This window comes from Globicephala melas, chromosome 9 (genome assembly GCF_963455315.2).
Source record: "Globicephala melas chromosome 9, mGloMel1.2, whole genome shotgun sequence".
Lineage (NCBI taxonomy): Eukaryota > Metazoa > Chordata > Mammalia > Artiodactyla > Delphinidae > Globicephala > Globicephala melas.
The window spans coordinates 23,967,246-23,987,524 of record NC_083322.1 but is presented as its reverse complement, the minus strand read 5'-3'; the positions used below and the strand labels follow the sequence as shown (position 1 = coordinate 23,987,524).

The 20,279-nt window shown below is 43.2% G+C and overlaps 1 protein-coding gene across 1 annotated transcript in view; it reads left to right on the top strand.

Moving 5' to 3' along the window:
• Nucleotides 1–20,279, top strand: part of SND1 (staphylococcal nuclease and tudor domain containing 1) — a 419,451-nt gene that overhangs the window by 23,378 nt on the left and 375,794 nt on the right. Inside the window, exons 2-3 of the mRNA XM_030853699.3 lie at nucleotides 5,971–6,120; nucleotides 17,710–17,830. Of these exons, the coding sequence (XP_030709559.1) occupies nucleotides 5,971–6,120; nucleotides 17,710–17,830 (271 nt within the window). The remainder of the gene's footprint in view (nucleotides 1–5,970; nucleotides 6,121–17,709; nucleotides 17,831–20,279) is intronic.

The window sequence follows — 20,279 nt, the reverse complement described above, 5'->3', positions numbered from 1 at the left end:
ACATTTGGATTGTTTTTACTCTTTTTGGCTCTTATGAGTAATGTTACCATGAACATTTGTGTACAAAATTTATGTGGACATGTATTTTATTTTTCTTGGCTTTGTACCTAGGAGTGAAATTGCTGGGTCATATGATAATTCTATGTTTAACTTTTGAGGGACTGCCAGACTGTTTTCCAAAGTGATTGCATCACCAACAATGTATTAAGGTTCTAATTTCTCCACATTCTTGTCAACACTTGTTATTGTCTGTTTTATTGATTATAGCCACCCTTGTGGCTATGAAGTGATATGTCATCGTGGTTTTGATTTGCATTTCCCTTATGACTAATAATAAATGTGCTTACTGGCCATTTGTCTATCTTCTTTGGATAGATATCTGTTCAAATCCTTGCCCTTTTTTTTTTTTTGCGGTATTCGGGCCTCTCACTGTTGTGGCCTCTCCCGTTGCGGAGCCTGTGGACGCGCAGGCTCAGTGGCCATGGCTCACGGGCCTAGCTGCTCCGAGGCATGTGGGATCTTCCCTGACCGGGGCACGAACCTGTGTCCCCTGCATCGGCAGGCAGACTCTCAACCACTGTGCCACCAGGGAAGCCCCTCCTTGCCCATTTTTAATTGTTGAGTTACAGTATTTCCTTATTCCAGGTACTAGACCCTTATCACATATGTTTTGTAAATACTGTCTTTTCACTTTCTTGATATCGTCCATTGAAGCACAATGTTTTTGGTTGCTTGTGCTTTCTAAGATGGTGTCATATCTAAGAAACCATTGCCTAATCCATGGTCACCATGTTTTCTTCTAAGAGTTTTATAGTTTAACTCTTATATTTAGGTCTCTGATCCTTTGAGTTAGCTTTTGTATATGGTGTGAGGTAGAGATCTGGCTTCATTCTTTTGCACGTGGATATCCAGTTTTCCCAGCATAGTTTTGTTGAAAGGTTCTTTCCCAATTATCTTGGCACCCTTTTTGAAAATCAGTTGACCATAAATTTATGAGTTTATTTTGGGCTTCCATTTCATAACATTTTGGTGTTCATCAGGTGACTGTCCTTATTCTTTATATTGGATCTTCATATTGACAGATATGGCTAAGATATTCTTGTCATAGCTTATTAGGCAGGTATACCTGTTAAGCTAGTCCTCCTTGTAGAGCTAACAAGATGCTCTCAGCTAAGAAGATATGACTTTTAAGCCAAGATGATTTTTGCTCTTGGTGCCGTGAAAAAGAATGCTGATTTTATTGACACGGATTTCTATACCATCACTTTTTTTGCCCTAAGTATAGTGTGGGTAGGTTTTTTTTTTTAATTAATTAATTTAATTTATTTATTTTTGCCTGCGTTGGGTCTTTGTTGCTGCGTGTGGGCTTTCTCTAGTTGCAGCGAGCGGGGGCTACTCTTCGTTGCAGTGCGCGGGGCTTCTCATTGTGGTGGCTTCTCTTGTTGCAGAGCACGGACTCTATGCACGCGGGCTTCAGTAGCTGTGGCTTGCGGGCTCTAGAGCGCAGGCTCAGTAGTTGTGGTACACGGGCTTAGTTGCTCCGCAGCATGTGGGATCTTCCTGGACCAGGGCTAGAACCCGTGGCCCCTGCATTGGCAGGAGGATTCTTAACCACTGCACCACCAGGGAAGCCCTGGGTAGGTTTTTGTATAAGAAGTTTTCTATCTTTTGGTGTTCATGGTCTAGGGGCTTAAGAGTTAAACCAAGTCATTTATCAGTATCTAGTGAAGATTTAAGGTGGTGTTCCTGTTGCTGTGCAGTATTTTAATAGCTGCCCATAAAGTGTTTCACTGTAGGTAAATCTCCCAGTAAACCTATTAGTGGGTTTGAGCAGTTTGAGTCCCCATTTTCCTTCTCAGCTGGCTTGTTTCAGCCTTTGTCACCATCCAACTTGTGCCCTGAAGCCAGGTCCTCTGAATCACACCACGTCTCTCTGCAGCCTTTATTGTCAGAGATGAAAACTGTCTAATTCATAACCTCAATCACACTGACTCGTTTTGACAGCTGTTTTCACAAGCCTCCTGCTGTATCAGGTAGGGCTAAGATCATTTTTCTAGAATATATCATTTTATTAATATAATTGGATGAAGCAGTTACCATATGACTTGCTTTCTATGCCCTATAAATTAGCAATTAATGATAATTACCGCATCCATGAAAGTTTGCAACATGAATCAGTACAGCTTTGGCAGAACAATTACCCCTGTCTTCAAGAGCAGACATTTTTGTCTGTTTTATTTCACTGAAGTATGTTACTTGCCTGGAACAATGCCTGACATATAGAAGGCACTCAATAAATTTGTGTTGAATTAATAAATGAATGAATAAATAAATGGCTCAATCAATGGATAAAATTATAAGTAATCAACTTCAGATGTTAGGTCTTGTGATTTACAGAGGAAAAATGACTTGTTTTCATGCCATATGAGATACAAGTTAAGTTTGATATATAGACCCTTGGTCTTTTTCATATTTTACCTAAAGACATTTTAAAGGACTTCCCTGGTGGCGCAGTGGTTAAGAATCTGCCTGCCAGTGCAGGGGACATGGGTTCAATCCCTGGTCCTGGAAGATCCCACATGCCGTGGAGCAACTAAGCCCACGTGCCACAACTACTGAGCCTGCGCGCTACAACTACTGAAGCCCGTGCGCTCTAGGGGCCCACGTGCTGCAGCTACTGAGCCCACGTGCCACAACTACTGAAGCCCGCGCACCTGGAGCCCCTGCTGCGCAACAAGAGAAGCCACCGCAATGAGAAGCCTGCGCACCACAAAGAAGAGTAGCCCTACTCACTGCAACTAGAGAAAGCCTGCGTGCAGCAATGAAGACCAAACACAGCCCCCGCCCCAAATAAAGACATTTTAAGTATTTTTCCCCCAGAAGGTCTTTCCCTTGGCTTTATTTGGTGGGGAACCTTAGACAAGAGAAGCCCATTAAATATTTTTATTGAGGAAGAACTTGAATAAAGACTTTTGATAAGTGAGGCAGGTGGAGGGAGTTGAACAGTACTTGGAAGATGAAATGGGGAGAGCAAAAAAGGAGGTGGAGTGTGTTTTGAACTATTTCAGTTCCTATAAATAATAGGAAGGAAACAAATTCTTCCCATATAGACAGGTCTCTTCCTTCCATAATGGTCTGCAGACAGTCTTTTCCTATCTCATCGCCAAGGCTGTGGCCAAATGAATGAGGGGGAGAGAGTTTCAGAGGAAAGATGTAGCCATGCCAGTCCTCTCCTCCTGGGGGAACAGGAATAGCAGTACCTGCCACAGCGAATATCTGTCCTTGTTGCTTGGGAGGTTGACTTGGTGGCTGCTGTTTGCATTTGTATCCTCAATAGTATAAAAGGTGTTGTGCAGCCTATAAAATCACCTCTCTCTAATATTAATTCAAGTACTGACTGTTGTCTGAATGGCATATTTGGTGCAGTAATGCAAAGAAGCTCTGACAGCAGTCTTCAGAATAGCTTTCAGGGCAAGGGGAGAGTGTACAAACGAGGTTTTTTAAAATTCCTTTGTACAAGTTGTTCACTAAAGCCCTTAATGGGCCCGGGATAATAGTTATAGACCCACTGTCCCCCAGGGATCTACTTTACTAGGTCAAGGCATTAGAGGTAACACCTTGCTGATATTTAGGGGGAATAAGAGGGTACTCATCAGTTATTCTATTCTTGAGCTTTTCAGCGGGTTTCGTCAGACTTGAGAAATAAGGATTGTTTCTTAGCCTGGGTCCGTGCTCACTGGTTAGCCAACGTGAGTTTCCACCTGGGCTTCCCAAGAGGTACTGGGTCTCCTGGGAGTGCTTTATTACTTTTTGTGAAAACTTGACAAAAATCAAGGAATAGCCATTTGAGACGGGTGCTCTGCTTTGTATGCTCTATGCTTCTCAGTCCCGTTGCGGTCTGTACATGAATGATTTCAAGGCAGTTATTCAAAAATGTGCTCTTCTTCCGCCACTTGGGAAGAATTGACTGTAAATGAATCATTTCCAGGTCCTTTTCCTGTTCTTCCTTTGGCCCTTCTCATTTCAGGGACATCAACCATCCTGTGCCCTAGTATATCTCTTCTTTGGCTTTGCTTTGTTTGAGGGCTTGTCTTTTTAGAATGTCAGATCCCTGGGATGATGTCCAGGACATGGGTTCTCAAGAAAGGCTGTTAGCAAGACTGTTTGGTTGGAAGCTGTAGGGTTTAATTGCTGGTAACACTCGATCACAAAGGATAAAAATGAAAAGCATGACTTGTAGCTAGGTAAGGAAGACAGTCTTTCGTTATGTGTGTCATGGTGTAGCCACGGAGGAACCATTTAGACCAAGGTCTATATGCTTGAGGTATTGGGGATAATGAGATGTTAATCTTAGCACTAATTAAAAAAAAATTGGACTATGTATATTTGTTGGACTATGTAGATTCATACAATGGAATACTGTACAGCCACAAAAGTGAATAAACTAGTGTTCTGGCATGAATGAGTTTCACCCAAAAAAAGGGCAGAAGAAGCAAGTCACTGTTGGGTACACACAGTAGACTCAGTTTAAGAGTTCAGAAATAGGAAAAACAAAACCACCATATTGCATAGAGATGTATACGTAAATGGTAACACTGTACAGAAAAGCACGGAAGGAGGGGTTATCACAATGGTCAGGATAGTGGTGGCGGTCAGGAGACGGGGCTGGGAGTAGAGAGGGACACAGGGGAGCCAAGGTTCTGCTGGTGTTTTGGTAATTAACTTGGGTGGTGGTTACATAGTTGTTTGCTTCTTATTCTTTAAGATGTACATATATGTTTAATGCACTTCTGTATTTATATTAATAATCCACGATTTAGAGCATGAGTTAAGGTGGAGAGGTGAGGGAGACAAGACAGCTAAGCAAATGCATATCAAAGTGGCTTCCTTCATATTCCTTCCTTTCTTCCTTTGAGTCAGCTTCCTTTCCAAGGACTGTTCCCTTTACAGGAAACTCCGTGGTCTTGTCTGTCTCGGAGTTCTGCATTGGCAGGACTCTCCAACCTTCCATCTACTCACTTTTCATTCAGCAGCTTTTTCTTGTTTTGAAGGTGGGATTGAGCCTTTCAGCTCTTGTGAAGCCAGTGCTCAAGGCTCCCTGTTGATTGAATCGTGCCTCGCTGAGCGAAGAATTTGAATAGCTTGGGCGATGATTCTCGTTTTTCTGTGTGCCGTCTCTTCTCTTCTCCCACGTGAAATCCTTTCTCCTTCCCCCCGCAAATATTTTAAGTGAGCTTTAGAGCTCATTCCATAGTTGCCAAGTGGGTTTTATGCCTGGCATCCTTCAGAGAGAGAGGAAAGGAGCTGCTGGACTTGGGAGCTTTAAGGTGCTTCTTTGATGCCCCTGTTGTAATCACCGAGGGCGTGGGGTTTCTAGATTCTCTCTTCTGTATTTCCCTCTTAGCCTAGAGTCTGAGCACTGTCTACAGAGGAAGTGTGAGCACTGGGCTCTGGCTGCACTGCCTCCACGTTAGCCCTGGGAATCCTCGGCTCCTTCTGGCTGGTGTGGCTGGCGTGTCGGGGCTTCTTCCTTCAGCTTCCACTTTTCTCTGGCCTTCTTCCATTGCTTGCCTTTTCCACCGTAGAACAGCATGTGTGGATGGAGACATTAACTTCTTAAATACTGAAAAGAACACAGGTGGTGGTCAGCTTGCTGGGATGAAATTACAAAGGTTATCTCCATGTCTCGCATGCCTCTTCACCCTAGTCTATTTTGAGTCTTCTATCATTTAGTGTAATTCTTATTTGTATTGCTGGGTCAGTCACTTCAGAATCTAGCCCAAGGTTTTATGTAGGTATTTCTCTTATAAACTTAAAAATAGTCTTGTTCATTCAGTCATCCAGCAAATATTTGAGTGCCTTCAAGAGGCCGAGTAGTGTTCTAGATGTTGGGGATACAGGAGTGGACCATCGTATTGTGGTGATGTTACCTTTAGACGGCTAATTTTCTCTGTTTTTCCCCTTACCTAGGTCCTCTCAGGGTGTGCCATCATTGTGCGCGGGCAGCCTCGTGGTGGGCCTCCTCCAGAGAGGCAGATCAACCTTAGCAACATTCGCGCTGGAAACCTTGCCCGCAGGGCAGCTGCCACACAACCTGATGCAAAAGACACCCCGGATGAGGTAGGTGCTTCCCCTCGCAGAGGCTGTGGACCCAGGTTATAGCCCAGTCTCCTCCTTGACTGCACATTTGATGTACTCTTTCTTTTCTGTATATTTCAAGTTGTTTTTTTTTTTAACATCTTTATTGGAGTATAACTGCTTTACAATGGTGTGTTAGTTTCTGCTTTATAACAAAGTGAATCAATTACACACATACATATATCCACGTATCTCCTCCCTCTTGCGTCTCCCTCCCACCCTCCCTATTCCACCCTCTAGGTGGTCACAAAGCACGAGCTGATCTCCTGTGCCATGCGGCTGCTTCCCACCAGCTATCTATTTTACGTTTGGTAGTGTATATATGTCCATGCCACTCTCTCACTTCGTCCCAGCTTACCCTTCCCCCTCCCCATGTCCTCAAGTCCATTCTCCACGTCTGCGTCTTTATTCCTTGCCTGCCCCTAGGTTCTTCAGAGCCATTCTTTTTTCTTTTAGATTCCATATATACGTGTTAGCATATGGTATTTATTTTTCACTTTCTGACTTACTTCACTCTGTATGACAGACTCTAGGTCCATCGACCTCACTACAAATAACTCAATTTTGTTTCTTTTTATGGCTGAGTAATATTCCATTGTATATGTGTGCCACATCTTCTTTATCCATTCATCTGTTGATGGACACTTATGTTGATTCCATGTCCTGGCTGTTATAAATAGAGCTGCAATGAACATTGTGATACATGACTCTTTTTGAATTATGGTTTTCTCAGGGTATATGCCCAGTAGTGAGATTGCTGGGTCGCATGGTAGTTCTATTTGTAGTTTTTTAAGGAACCTCCATACTGTTTTCCATAGTGGCTGTATCAATTTACATTCCCACCAACAGTGCAAGAGGGTTCCCTTTTCTCCACACCCTCTCCACCATTTATTGTTTGTAAATTCATTGATGATAGCCATTCTGACTGGTGTGAGGTGATACCTCGTTGTAGTTTTGATTTGCATTTCTCTAATGATTAATGATGTTGAGCATCCTTTCATGTGTTTGTTGGCAATCTGTATATCTTCTTTGGAGAAATGTCTGTTTAGGTCGTCTGCCCATTTTTGGATTGGGTTGTTTGTTTTTTTGATATTGAGCTGCATGAGTTGCTTGTAAATTTCGGAGATTAATCCTTTGTCAGTTGCTTCATTTGCAAATATTTTCTCCCATTCTGAGGGTTGTCTTTTGGTCTTGTTTATGGTTTCCTTTGCTGTGCAGAAGCTTTTAAGTTTCATTAGGTTCCATTTGTTTATTTTTGTTTTTATTTCCATTTCTCTAGAAGGTGGGTCAAAAAAGATCTTGCTGTGATTTATGTCATAGAGTGTTCTGCCTATGTTTTCCTCTAAGAGTTTTATAGTGTCTGGCCTTACTTTTAGGTCTTTAATCCATTTTGAGTTTATTTTTGTGTAAGGTGTTAGGGAGTGTTCTAATTTCATTCTTTTACATGTAGCTGTTCAGTTTTCCCAGCACCACTTATTGAAGAGGCTGTCTTTTCTCCATTGTATATTCTTGCCTCCTTTATAAAAAATAAGGTGACCATATATGCGTGGGTTTATCTCTGGGCTTTCTATTCTGTTCCATTGATCTATATTTCTGTTTTTGTGCCAGTACCATACTATCTTGATTACTGTAGCTTTGTAGTATAGTCTGAAGTCTGGGAGCCTGATTCCTCCAGCTCCGTTTTTCTTTCTCAAGATTGCTTTGGCTCTTCAGGGTCTTTTGTGTTTCCATACAAATTGTGAAATTTTTTGTTATAGTTCTGTGAAAGATGCCATTGGTAGTTTGATAGGGATTGCATTGAATCTGTAGATTGCTTTGGGTAGTATAGTCATTTTCACAATTTTGATTCTCCCAATCTAAGAACAGGGTACATCTCTCCATCTGTGTCACCTTAATTTCTTTCATCAGTCTCTTATAGTTTTCTGCATACAGGTCTTCTGTCTCCTTAGGTAGGTTTATTCCTAGGTATTTTATTCTTTTTGTTGTAATGGTAAATGGGAGTGTTTCCTTAATTTATCTTTCAGATTTTTCATCATTAGTGTATAGGAATGCAAGAGATTTCTGTGCATTAATTTTGTACTGCTACTTTACCAAATTCATTGATTAGCTCTAGTAGTTTTCTGGTAGCATCTTTAGGATTCTCTATGTATAGTATCATGTCATCTGCAGACAGTGACAGCTTTACTTCTTCTTTCCTGATGTGGATTCATTTTATTTCTTTTTCTTCTCTGATTGCTGTGGCTGAAACTTCCAAAATAATGTTGAATAATAGTGGTGAGGGCTTCCCTGGTGGCGCAGTGGTTGAGAGTCCGCCTGCCGATGCAGGGGACACGGGTTTGTGCCCCAGTCCAGGAAGATCCCACATGCCGCGGAGTGGCTGGGCCCGTGAGCCATGGCTGCTGAGCCTGCGCGTCCGGAGCCTGTGCTCTGCAACGGGAGAGGCCACAACAGTGAGAGGCCCGCGTATCGCAAAAAAGAAAAAAAAAAATAGTGGTGAGAGTGGACAACCTTATCTTTTTCCTGATCTTAGTGAAAATGGTTTCAGTTTTTCACCATTGAGGATAAGGTTGGCCGTGGGATTGTCATATATGGCCTTTATTATGTTGAGGTAAGTTCCGTTTATGCCTACTTTCTGGAGGGTGTTTATCATAAATGGATGTTGTATTTTGTCACATCTACTATGTCACAACTTTCTGCATCTATTGATATGATCATGTGGTTTTTCTCCTTCAGTTTGTTAATATGGTGTATCACATTGATTGATTTGTGTATATTGAAGAATCCTTGCATTCCTGGAATAAACCCCACTTGATCATGGTGTATGATTCTTTTAATGTGCTGTTGGATTCTGTTTGCTAGTATTTTGTTGAGGATTTTTGCATCTGTGTACATCAGTGATACTCATCTGTAGTTTTCTTTCTTGTGACATCTTTGTTTGGTTTTGGTATCAGGGTGATGGTGGCCTTGTATAATGAGTTAGGGAGTGTTCCTCCCTCTGCTATATTTTGGAAGAGTTTGAGAAGGATAGGTGTTAGCTCTTCTCTGAATGTTTGACAGATTGCTCCTGTGAAGCCATCTGGTCCTGGACTTTTGTTTGTTGGAAGATTTTAAATCACAGTCTCAATTTCAGTGCTTGTGATTGGTTTGTTTATATTTTCTATTTCTTCCTGGTTCCGTCTCGGAAGGTTGTGTTTTTCTAAGAATTTGTCCATTTCTTCCAGGTTGTCCATTTTATTGGCATATAGTTGCTTGTAGTAATCTCTCATGATCCCTGTATTTCTGCCGTGTCAGTTGTTACTTCTCCTTTTTCACTTCTAGTTCTATTGATTTGAGTGTTCTCCTTTTTTTTCTTGATGTCTGGCTAATGGTTTATCAATTTTGTTTATCTTCTTAAAGAACCAGCTTTCAGTTTTATTGATCATTGCTATTGTTTCATTCATTTCTTTTTCATTTATTTCTGATCTGATCTTTATGATTTCTTTCCTTCCACTAACTTTGGGGTTTTTTTATTCTTCTTTCTCTGATTGCTTTAGGTGTAAGGTTAGGTTGTTTATTTGAGATGTTTCTTGTTTCTTGAGGTAGAATTGTATTGCTCTAAACTTCCCCCTTAGAACTGCTTTTGCTGCATCCAGTAGGTTTTGGGTCATCGTGTTTTCATTGTCATTTGTTTCTAGGCATTTTTTGAGTCCCTCTTTGATTTCTTCAGTGATCTCTTGGTTATTTAGTAGTGTATTGTTTAGCTTCCATGTGTTTGTATTTTTTACAGTTTTTTCCTGTAATTGATATCTAGTCTCATAGCATTGTGGTCGGAAAACATACTTGGTACGATTTCAATTTTTTAAAATTTACCAATGCTTTATTTGTGACCCAGTAGATGATCTATCCTGGAGAATGTTCCAGGAGCACTTGAGAAGAAAGTGTATTCTGTTGTTTTTGGATGGAATGTCCTATAAATATCAATTAAGTCCATCTTGTTTAATGTATCATTTAAAGCTTGTGTTTCTTTATAGCAAAGCTATACAGGCAAAATCACGCAAAGAAGCATACACACACAGACTCACAGAAAGAGAAAATGGAAAAAATACATATATATTAAAAATAAAACAAGGAAGAGAGCAACCGAAGCAATAAACAAATCTGCCAATGATGGTAAACTCTAAATACTAAACTAAGATAAACATAAAACCAGAAATAAATTAGATGCAGAAAGCAAACCCCCAAGTCTACAGTTGCTTCTGAAGTCCACCGCCTGAATTTTGGGATGATTCATTGTCCATTCAGGTATTCCACAGATGCAGGGTACATCAAGTTGATTGTGGAGATTTACCCCGCCACTCCTGAGGCTGCTGGGAGAGATTTCCCTTTCTCTTCTTTGTTCGCACAGCTCCTGGGGTTCAGCTTTGGATTTGGCCCCGCCTCTGTATGTGGGTCACCCGAGGGCATCTGTTCTTCACTCAGACAGGACGGGGTTAAAGGAGCAGCTGATTCGGGGGCTCTGGCTCACTCAGGCTGGGGGGAGGGAGGGGTATGGAATGCGGGGCGAGCCTGCGGGGGCAGAGGCCAGCGTAACGTTGCACCAGCCGAGGTGCGCCGTGCGTTCTCCCGGGTAAGTTGTCCCTGGATCACGGGACCCTGGCAGTGGCAGGCTGCACAGGCTCCCCGGAAGGTGGGTGTGGATAGTGACCTGTGCTTGCACACAGGCTTCTTGGTGGCGGCAGCAGCAGCCTTAGCGTCTTATGCCTGTCTCTGGGGTCCGCGCTGATAGCTGCGGCTCGCACCCTTCTCGAGCTCATTTAGGTGGTGCTCTGAATCCCCTCTCCTCGTGCACCCAAAACAGTGGTCTCTTGCCTCTTCGGCAGGTCCAGAATTTTTCTCAGACTCCCTCCCGGCTAGCTGTGGCACACTAGCCCCCTTCAGTCTGTGTTCGCGCAGCCAACCCCAGTCCTCTCCCTGGGGTCTGACCTCTGAAGCCCGAGCCTCAGCTCCCAGCCTACACCCGCCCTGATGGGTGAGCAGACAAGCCTCGGGCTGGTGAGTGCCGGTCGGCCCTGATCCTCTGTGCGGGAATCTCTCCACTTTGCCCTCCGCACCCCTGTTGCTGTGCTCTCCTCCGTGGCTCTGCAGCTTCCCCCCTGTCACCCCCCGTGTCCGCCAGTGAGGGGCTTCCTAGTGTGTGGAAACTTTTCCTCCTTCACAGCTCCCTCCCAGAGGTGCAGGTCCCGTCCCTATTCTTTTGTCTGTTTTTTCTTTTTTCTTTGGCCCTACCCAGGTACGTGGGGAGTTTATTGTCTTTTGGGAAGTCTGAGGTCTTCTGCCAGCGTTTAGTAGGTGTTCTGTAGGAGTTGTTCCACATGTAGATGTATTTCTGATGTATTTGTCAGGAGGAAGGTGATGTCCACGTCTCACTCCTCTGCCATCTTGAAGTAGGCTCCCTATTTCAAGTATTTTTATATCACAGGATTGATGACAAATCAACAGTGGCTTGCTTCAGTTTATACATTCGCTACCTTTAATCCCAGTAATCCCAGTCTCTTTCCGTCATACACTTTCCCATAGGTTTAGAGCCTTTTCAGGTTTATCAGTGTTTCATGCCTCTTTCTCTGGAAACGGGTTAGTACATTTCCTAGGTAGTCTCCGCTGTTTGAGGTTGGCATTAGTTATGGCAGAGCTCTTTTATTTATGTTTGAATTCTTCATTTACCTTCAAAATTCAGAAGGATGCACAGTGAAAAATCTAGTTCTTCTCCCAGGAGACTACTGGTGTTACGGCAGGCTTGAATCTCCAGAGGCATTTATCACCTATACAAGCAGACACTCATTTTCTTTTCTTTCTTTCTTTTTTTTAATTGAAGTATAGTTAATTTACCATGTTGTGTTAGTTTCAAGTGTACAGCAAAGTGATTCAGTTATATGTATTTCAGATTCTTTTCCATGATAGGTTATTATAAGATATTGAGTATATATAGTTCACTGTGCTATACCGTAGATGCTCATTTTCATAAATGGTAGCATATACTATAAATGTTAGGAATGTGCCTTATTATAGATTCTTAATCTGGGATCTGTGTCCTAAGGACGTCTGTGAACCCCATGAAATTGTTTGCAAAATTTTGTGTAAACATGCATTTGGAAGGGAGGAAGTTATCAGTTTCTTAGGGCAACTTGTGGTTCAGTAGTTGTCAAGAACCATGTGTTATGGCGATTTGACAAGCTTCTGAGCTTTTGTTCCACCGTCCCCTCCAGCCCCCTTCTCCTCCATCTCTAATGCCTGGCCACCTTGCCTTCTTTGTGGTCTGCCTGGGACTCCTTAAGTTACCTCTCCAGGCAGCTGCCATCAGTCTTCTTGGCTCCTGTACTTTGAAACATCAGTTCTTGTCTCTTCTTCAGTGGTGCTTTGGCTATCAAAAATGAAGTTTCTGGATTCTAATTATTTGTCTTTTGCCTCAGCTTGATGATGATGGGCAAGTTGGTACCTCAGCTTCCGTCTGCTGTTTTCTCCCATGGAAGTGCGGGAAAAAAAGCAGCTCACGGGGTTCTTTCATTTAAGGAAAAACATGCAGTTTTTTCCATCTATAATAAAAAGCATTTTGTTTGAATTAAGAAGATAGTAGAGCAGTGTTATAGGAAATAGAGACAAATCACCCCAAATTCTATCAGCAGCAGTTAGATTCTTGGGATAATGACTAAATAGACAAAATCAGTTATTTTCCATTGGTCCTCTATCAGTAAGCACAAGTATTGGGTTACTCTATACCTCAGGGTTGTTCAATGAGGATTAAACAAGATAATGCGGAATGTTTAGCATGGGCCTGTAAGCTACTTAACGAATGTTAGCTGTGGTAATCTCGAGTGCTATTTAATTTCTGCTACTACAGACATTTCTCGTACTGTTAGTCCAAGTGCTGAAGATTACATCCCTCTCAGCACTTTTCAAATTTTGGGTGCTAAGTGCTTTTCTTGATCAACGTTTTGAATAGTTCTTTCCCTTTCAGTTTTGTGTTGTGTAACAGCTTGCCTGCTTCTAAGAGGAGAAGAGTGTTGACCCTGGTTGGCTAGAGCCAGTCAAGTTCATTTCCCCAGAAGGAAGAAGCAGTGTTGCCTGTAGGGAAGAAGGGTTGGGTTTTAATTTTCTGTTTTGTGGATGAGAATCAAGGCCAGTTGGAGCTTGTTCTGAAGTATCTTAGCTGTAGCCTATGTAACAGTACAATAAAATCTTACCAGAACTATCCCACCTGAAAGAATACCATGTAATCTGATCCCTGCTCTCACTGGAGTTTCATATATTTGTACAGCCTAGTGGTTTTTGTCTCTTCCAGAGCAGCTCAGTCTCTCCTGGTAACTCTTCAAAGGTCCCTGTGGCCTGAAGTATTTGAGAGCTACAGATTTCGCCCTTTGTCAGCCACAGCCACTATTTCTGTGTGCAGTAATCTAGTCTCTCCTTGCCCTGCTGTGATTTGGTTTTCCCCCCACCATGCCCTTGAAGGTGCTCTGGCTCAAGTTAGCAGTGACGCCAAGTGGTAACCCAATTCCAGACACCCCCGCCAACCTCCAGTTTTTTATCGAGACCTAGAGATTCTGCTCTTTCAAAATCTCTCTTCTCGAAACTTCATTACAATTGCTATTGTTCTTTGTTCAACTCTGAGAGAGTGCTTTGTTCAACTCTGGAATATTAAGATAACAGTCTTTCTGCCTTCATTTTCCTTCCCTCTGATTCTTTCTCTGTATGCTCTCAGATGTTTTTGAGATATAATGTCATTTTTTCCCCCTGGCTCAGTATTACTGCCAGATACTTCAGTGATTCCTCATTAGGGCTGGACAAATTTAAATGCCGTAGCCTGGGTTACAGTCCCATTTGTGATTTGACTTTTAGTCTTCTCTTACTGAACCCCTTCTGGGATGCTAAGTCCCAACCCTGAGGAAGTGTTCGGGTCTCCTAACAGGCCACCTGAGTCCTGCCTGCTCATGCCTTGGCTCAACTGCCTCCTCCAGCGGAAGCTCCGTCTCCTCCTTGTGCCCTGGTGATTCATCCTCTGGAGAAGTTACACCTGACATCACCTTTCATCATCCCTTTTTTGTGCTGTCACCCTATTCCATGTTTATATGTCTCTGTACTTGGTGTCGGCTCCTCAGGGGAGGGACATCTGTGTTTTTCTTCCTCGTCAGTGCCTGACACAAAGCAGGTGTACAGTGGATAATGAGGAAAAGAACCCGAGCGTCTCCTTTTGTGGATCAGTGGATTGTGGAATGTAGCATTACTTTCTCTCTGGCTTTCTGTTGTTTTGGAGCATGTTTAGTTTTGTCACATTCAAACAGAGTCAAGGACATGATTGCTTATTTGCTTCCCTTTGTATCACTGTTCCAAATATCATGCACTTGATTATTCTCCGCCTTCTTTCATATCTGCTTTCAGAGAAACTTAGCTCTCTCCTAAGTCCCGTGACAATAAAAGTAGCTCTGCTGTGTGTCCCCAACCATACTGCCCTGTTCCAGCCTAATCCCCAGCATTGCCTAGCTACTCTACGCAGCCTAGATAACTGCATTGATGGGCACTGTGGGAATTATATATTTATTTCCCACAGATTTCTTTTTTTTTTTTTTTTTGCGGTACGCGGGCCTCTCACCGTTGTGGCCTCTCCCGTTGCGGAGCACAGGCTCCGGACGCGCAGGCTCAGCGGCCATGGCTCACGGGCCCAGCCGCTCCGCGGCATGTGGGATCCTCCCGGACCGGGGCACGAACCCGTGTCCCCTGCATCGGCAGGCGGACCCTCAACCACTGCGCCACCAGGGAAGCCCATTCCCACAGATTTCTTGAGCTCTCATTGTACGTGAAGCTGTATGTTGGTTTCATGTGAAATACAGAAATGAATGTCACAGTCGTTCTACATTCAGTGGAGCTTTTGAAAGTTGGGGTGGTGGCGTGGTTGCAGCAGAGAGGGATTAATTACATGCGCAGGTGGGACAGTGGGATGATCGAGCACTGGGCCAAGTACAAAAGTAGCTAGCTTTGAGGGTTTACATTGTTGTGGGATTTAATCTTGTTTCAGTAGTTTGGGAGTCTACCTGGTGCAAAGAAAAGATGGGAATTAAAATTCCATTTGTCGTGGTAGACACCAGAACCTTGCATGGGTCTGGGAGTGGAGAGCAAGCTGCTAGATCACCTGCCATTGGGCATTCTAAAGGGAAGAGGCAGTTTTGAGTCTCAGCTACTTAACAGCCATTGCTTCCTAGGTGGAGCTCTGGCACATCATTTGACCAGACCAGTGATTCTTCCTATTGGGTCATTGTGCCCCTAATGTGATGAACGCTTTGAGTCAGTTTCTGTATACGTAGAGTTGTTCTGGGAGGCTCTGCTGGGATGGCCTTCTCCATTAGGTAGCCTTCTGCTGGCTGTGCTCTGTGTGGACACCTGCACAGGATTCTCTCCTGGAGTGCCCTGTTGCCCTCGGCAGGAGTGATGCGGTCACTCGCTTTCCTGAATCTTCTAATCGCCTCTCTTCATAGCTCGTATCTTGTCCGTTTATTGAATTTGCCTGACTCTGGATGGAACACAACTTGAGAAGGCTGGAATATTAAAGAAGCTAGGTTACCTTTCTCTAGGATAAGGTGTATGTCCTTTTCAGGACCTCCAGTGTAGCTTTCTCTTATTGCCCAGTGACTGACCAGCTGTAAAACATGAGGTCCTGAGACAAGGGTGCTCCTTCCTCAAGCCTTAAAAGCTTTTAGTAATTCTGCCTAGTCGGTAGAAGTTGGAGGTTTCCCCACAGGGGTTAGCTATTTCCTTGTGAACTGACCCTTGATAAATGAATTTTTACCGAAGTCTTGGCTTCCTTTAGGAGTACTTTGTTTTGTCAGAGCTTTACATTTAGGAAAGCAATGTTTTACTGAATTTTAGGTATTAGTGTATTACTCAAAACTGAAGCCTAGACATTAGATCTATAGCTGAGGATGTTTTTAGAGTAAGCGGCTCAGTAAGGTGATAAAAATGTGTGAGGCTGTGTTAATTGGTTTAGTGCTGTTTCTGTGATGTGGCTGGTAGTTGGGCTCATTATCAGTCATCATACTCTTTGGTCACAGTATCTGTTCTCATTATTATGAATGAGGAGAGGGGTAGAAATGGGAGATTAAAATGTGGTGAACTCCATATTGCCATTGAGTGATTGGTTCTTTTGCTTGTTGGCACTTTGACGAGAGCGCATTAGATGAATGAGGATAAGCTTGTTTTTGTGTCTTCAAGAGCACTTACTCAGGATTAGTTCTTCCTAGAACTATCCACAGTTGTCGTTGTCTAACAGTACTGGTTTTGTGAATACTAGCCCAGTGGGTTGGTAGACTGCCACATTTAAACTGGCTTCTGGTTTCTGGGAAGTCATGGATGTTTTTCTTCTAGAAAAGCTTCTTGGCTAACCCCATGGAATAATCTTCATGGACTGAAAAGGTTGGCAGGCGCTTCCTTTTCAGGTCACTGATACACTGTTTTGCCTTTACTATGTGTAGTCCATGTTCTGTGGCTCCAATTGGTGATAGACATATACCACTCTGCCCTTTTATACGCTGCATTGTTCCTGCACACGAACTTCTGCAGATCATTTACTCCTTGAGCTCTTACCCTCTCCTTCCTCATTTCTGTTCTAAGGGAACTTGGGGCACTGAGCTAGGTCCAGACTGTAAATTCAAGTGCTAGTGACCACTGACTATGACGGTGCTGCTTCAGAGGAGACATCTCCCTTTGTCTGTACCATCCCAAAGTGATGGGGTAAAACCATCCCTTTGCACAGTATCTTTTTATATATATATATATTTTTATTTTTTATTTTTATTTTTGGCTGCTTTGGGTCTTCCTTGCTGCGCACAGGCTTTCTCTAGTTGTGGAGAGCGGGGGCTACTCTTCATTGTGGTGCGCGGGCTTCTCATTGCTGTGGCTTCTCTCATTGAGGAGCACGGGCTATAGGTGCGTGGGCTTCAGTAGTTGCAGCTCGCAGGCTCTAGAGCGCAGGCTCAGCAGTTGTGGCGCACGGGCTTAGTTGCTCCGCGGCACATGGGATCTTCCCGGAACAGGGATCAAACCCGTGTCCCCTGCATTGGTAGGCGGATTCTTAACCACTGCACCACCAGGGAAGTCCCTGCACAGTATCTTGAGATCACATGCAGACTCTGTACCCATTGTGGATGTGTGGCTCACTCCTTGTATCTGGGTCTTTAATGAGGGACAGGGAAGAACCACCATTGCCAAGCTGATCCCTTACCAGCTAAACAGTAGACAGTAGACAGCAGACAGCTAGAGAGTAGACAGTGATGGGGGTGATGGAGGGGTGGGCATGGGGGGAACTCCTAGTGCTGGTGTCTGGGAAACCATGATGCCTGTTTTTAGGGCTCGTGCTAGTTAAACCAACTGTTTGACCTGCCTTTTTTAGGAGACCCCTAAGCGTATGATCCATGTTGTGTATGTTTCATTTTTATATTCTCCTCAAGGCCTAGTGCATGGCCAGGCTATTGAAGGAGTGAAGTTGCTTGGATGTTGATTGTGCCGTGTGAGAACTGCCCAGTTCTTGAACACATTTATTTTATCTTTCAGCCCTGGGCATTTCCTGCTCGAGAGTTCCTTCGGAAGAAGCTGATTGGGAAGGAAGTCTGCTTCACGATAGAAAACAAGACTCCCCAGGGGCGAGAGTATGGCATGATCTACCTTGGAAAAGGTGAGTACCAAGGGGGAAAGGTACTCATTTTTCTCCAAGTCTGAAGTTCCTCCAAAGACTGGTTTTCATCTGGCGGAGGTCGCTCTGGGAGTGTTGGCTGTAGGTCTCATTGGAAGTGCACAGAGCTCGTGGCATGTAGGTGCCCTGGTACTCCTGCTCCTAGTTTACTCCTGTGCCCGATTTCCTGGCTTGGTTTAGGTGTGCGTGTAAGCGTAGAATTATTTTCCCCTGTATTTAGGCTGTCAGCCTGTGGAACTCATTGGCTCTGTGCTTCTAGGTCAGAGTGCTAATTGAATTCCTATAGATTTCCTATTGCATCTTCTATTTGCTTTATCTGTCTTGTGGCTTTTCTTCTCCTCCTGGGGGCTCTCTTTAGGAAAGGACGATTTGTTTAGGGCTTGTGGTTTTCTGTAAGCCACATGACTTGGAATGGAATGGAAAGAACACAGGCTTTAGAGTGGTGTAGGTGTGGATTCCTGGCTCTTCTACCATGTACTCTTACTTAACCTGTAACTGAACCTTTCTAAGCCCTAGTTTCATTTGTAAGTTATACAGAGAGTTTAAAGAGATGGTATGTGTAAAGCATCTCGCTCCAGCACAGAGAATGCACTCAATAAATATGTGTGTGTGCCTGTTGTTTAGCTGGGCCAGATAGCTTATAGGATATTAGGTGTTCTGGTCTTTTTTGCATTAGGTAGAGGGAGAGTGAGATTGCACAATGGAGTTTGAACAGAAATAGGACATTGAAAGAATGGTAGAATGTTTTCCATAAAGCAGTCAGATGAACAGGAACACTTATATTCATCTGGATTATTTGGGAGCAGACACCTTTTAAAGTGTCCTGTGATTCTTGATAAACTAGCCTTCTAACTGAGCTGCTTTAGATAATCTATTTGCCTTGGGTGACTAGTAAGCTGGAAGTAAGCAAGCAGGGTATATGATAAGGCTAACAATATCCTTGTAGGATTCTGATTTTAAGTGTAGAGGTCTTAGACAAGTGAATTGTGGATGACCTTGGAGCCTTCTGGTCCAATTTACCCAGTAGAGAAACAGCCCTTTTAGCAAATGGCTATCTGCATCCTGATTGGGAAATTATAGAAATAATATGGAATCTTTTCAAAAAGAGAAGTAAATAAATTTGCCTTTTACCCATAATTCAAATAATATAGTAGGTAATAAAACACTTGAGCATTATTGTTGGAGGACTACTGGCTAGAAAGAATGTAAAACAAATAGAAGTATACTGTCTTCAAAATGCAATTGTTCGAGAATTTCATTACCCAAAATAATACAATTCTGTAAGAGCTGGTCAATCTTCTGTTACCGGACAAGAGACCTCACTGGACTATAGAACATTTTTTTGGTACAGATATCTCTATGGAGAGACCGCCTGTAAGTGTTCATTTAAATAGCCTTAGTCTCCAACTATAAAAAAGTCTATTTAAGGTAAGAGGAGCTGACATTTAAAATTTAAAGTTGTTTTTGGAAAGTTTGTTTTTCAAACTGACGCAAATTACAGAGTGGATGTAATTTAGCATGTTAACGTACTAGTGTGTTTAATAGAATCTGGCGCATAGGAGGTGATTGATAAATAATTACCGAAAGGGGCTTCCCTGGTGGCGCAGTGGTTGAGAGTCCGCCTGCCGATGCAGGGGACACGGGTTCGTGCCCCGGTTGGGGAAGATCCCACGTGCCGCAGAGCGGCTGGGCCCGTGAGCCATGGCTGCTAAGCCTGCGCGTCTGGAGTCTGTGCTCCGCAGCGGGAGAAGCCACAAAAGTGAGAGGCCCGTGTACCGCAAAAAAAAAAAAAAAAAAAAAAAATTACCGAAAGAATGATTGAAATCATCTACATCTTTCAGTTTTAAAGGCTTAAATGGCTTAAAGTTTAATATTTTCACTCAGATACTTTAACCAATTCTCACTATCAACTGTAATGAAACAGTGCCTTAGCTAATTAATTAGTGTTTATATATTTAGCCTATTTTATGGCTACTCTCTTTTTTGTCTTTTGTTTTTGTTTAGAAAAAAGATTTTCTTTTGCTATATGTAGATAGATAAAGAATTTATTTAACTATAGTTGATTTACAATATTGTGTTTCAGGTGTGTAGCTTCAGATTCTTTTCCACTATAGGTTATTATAAGATACTGAATATGGTTCCATGTGCTATACAGTAAATCCCTGTTGTTTATGTGGCTACTCCTTTTTTTTGCGGTACGCGGGCCTCTCACTGTTGCGGCCTCTCCGGCCACAACACAGGCTCCAGACGCACAGGCTCAGCGGCCGTGGCTCACAGGCCCAGCCACTCTGCGGCATGTGGGATCTTCGCGGACCGGGGCACGAACCCGTGTCCCCCGCATCAGCAGGCGGACTCTCAACCACTGCGTCACCAGGGAAGCCCTGTGGCTACTCTTTTTATGATGGAGGAGAATGACAGAATTTGAGAGTTT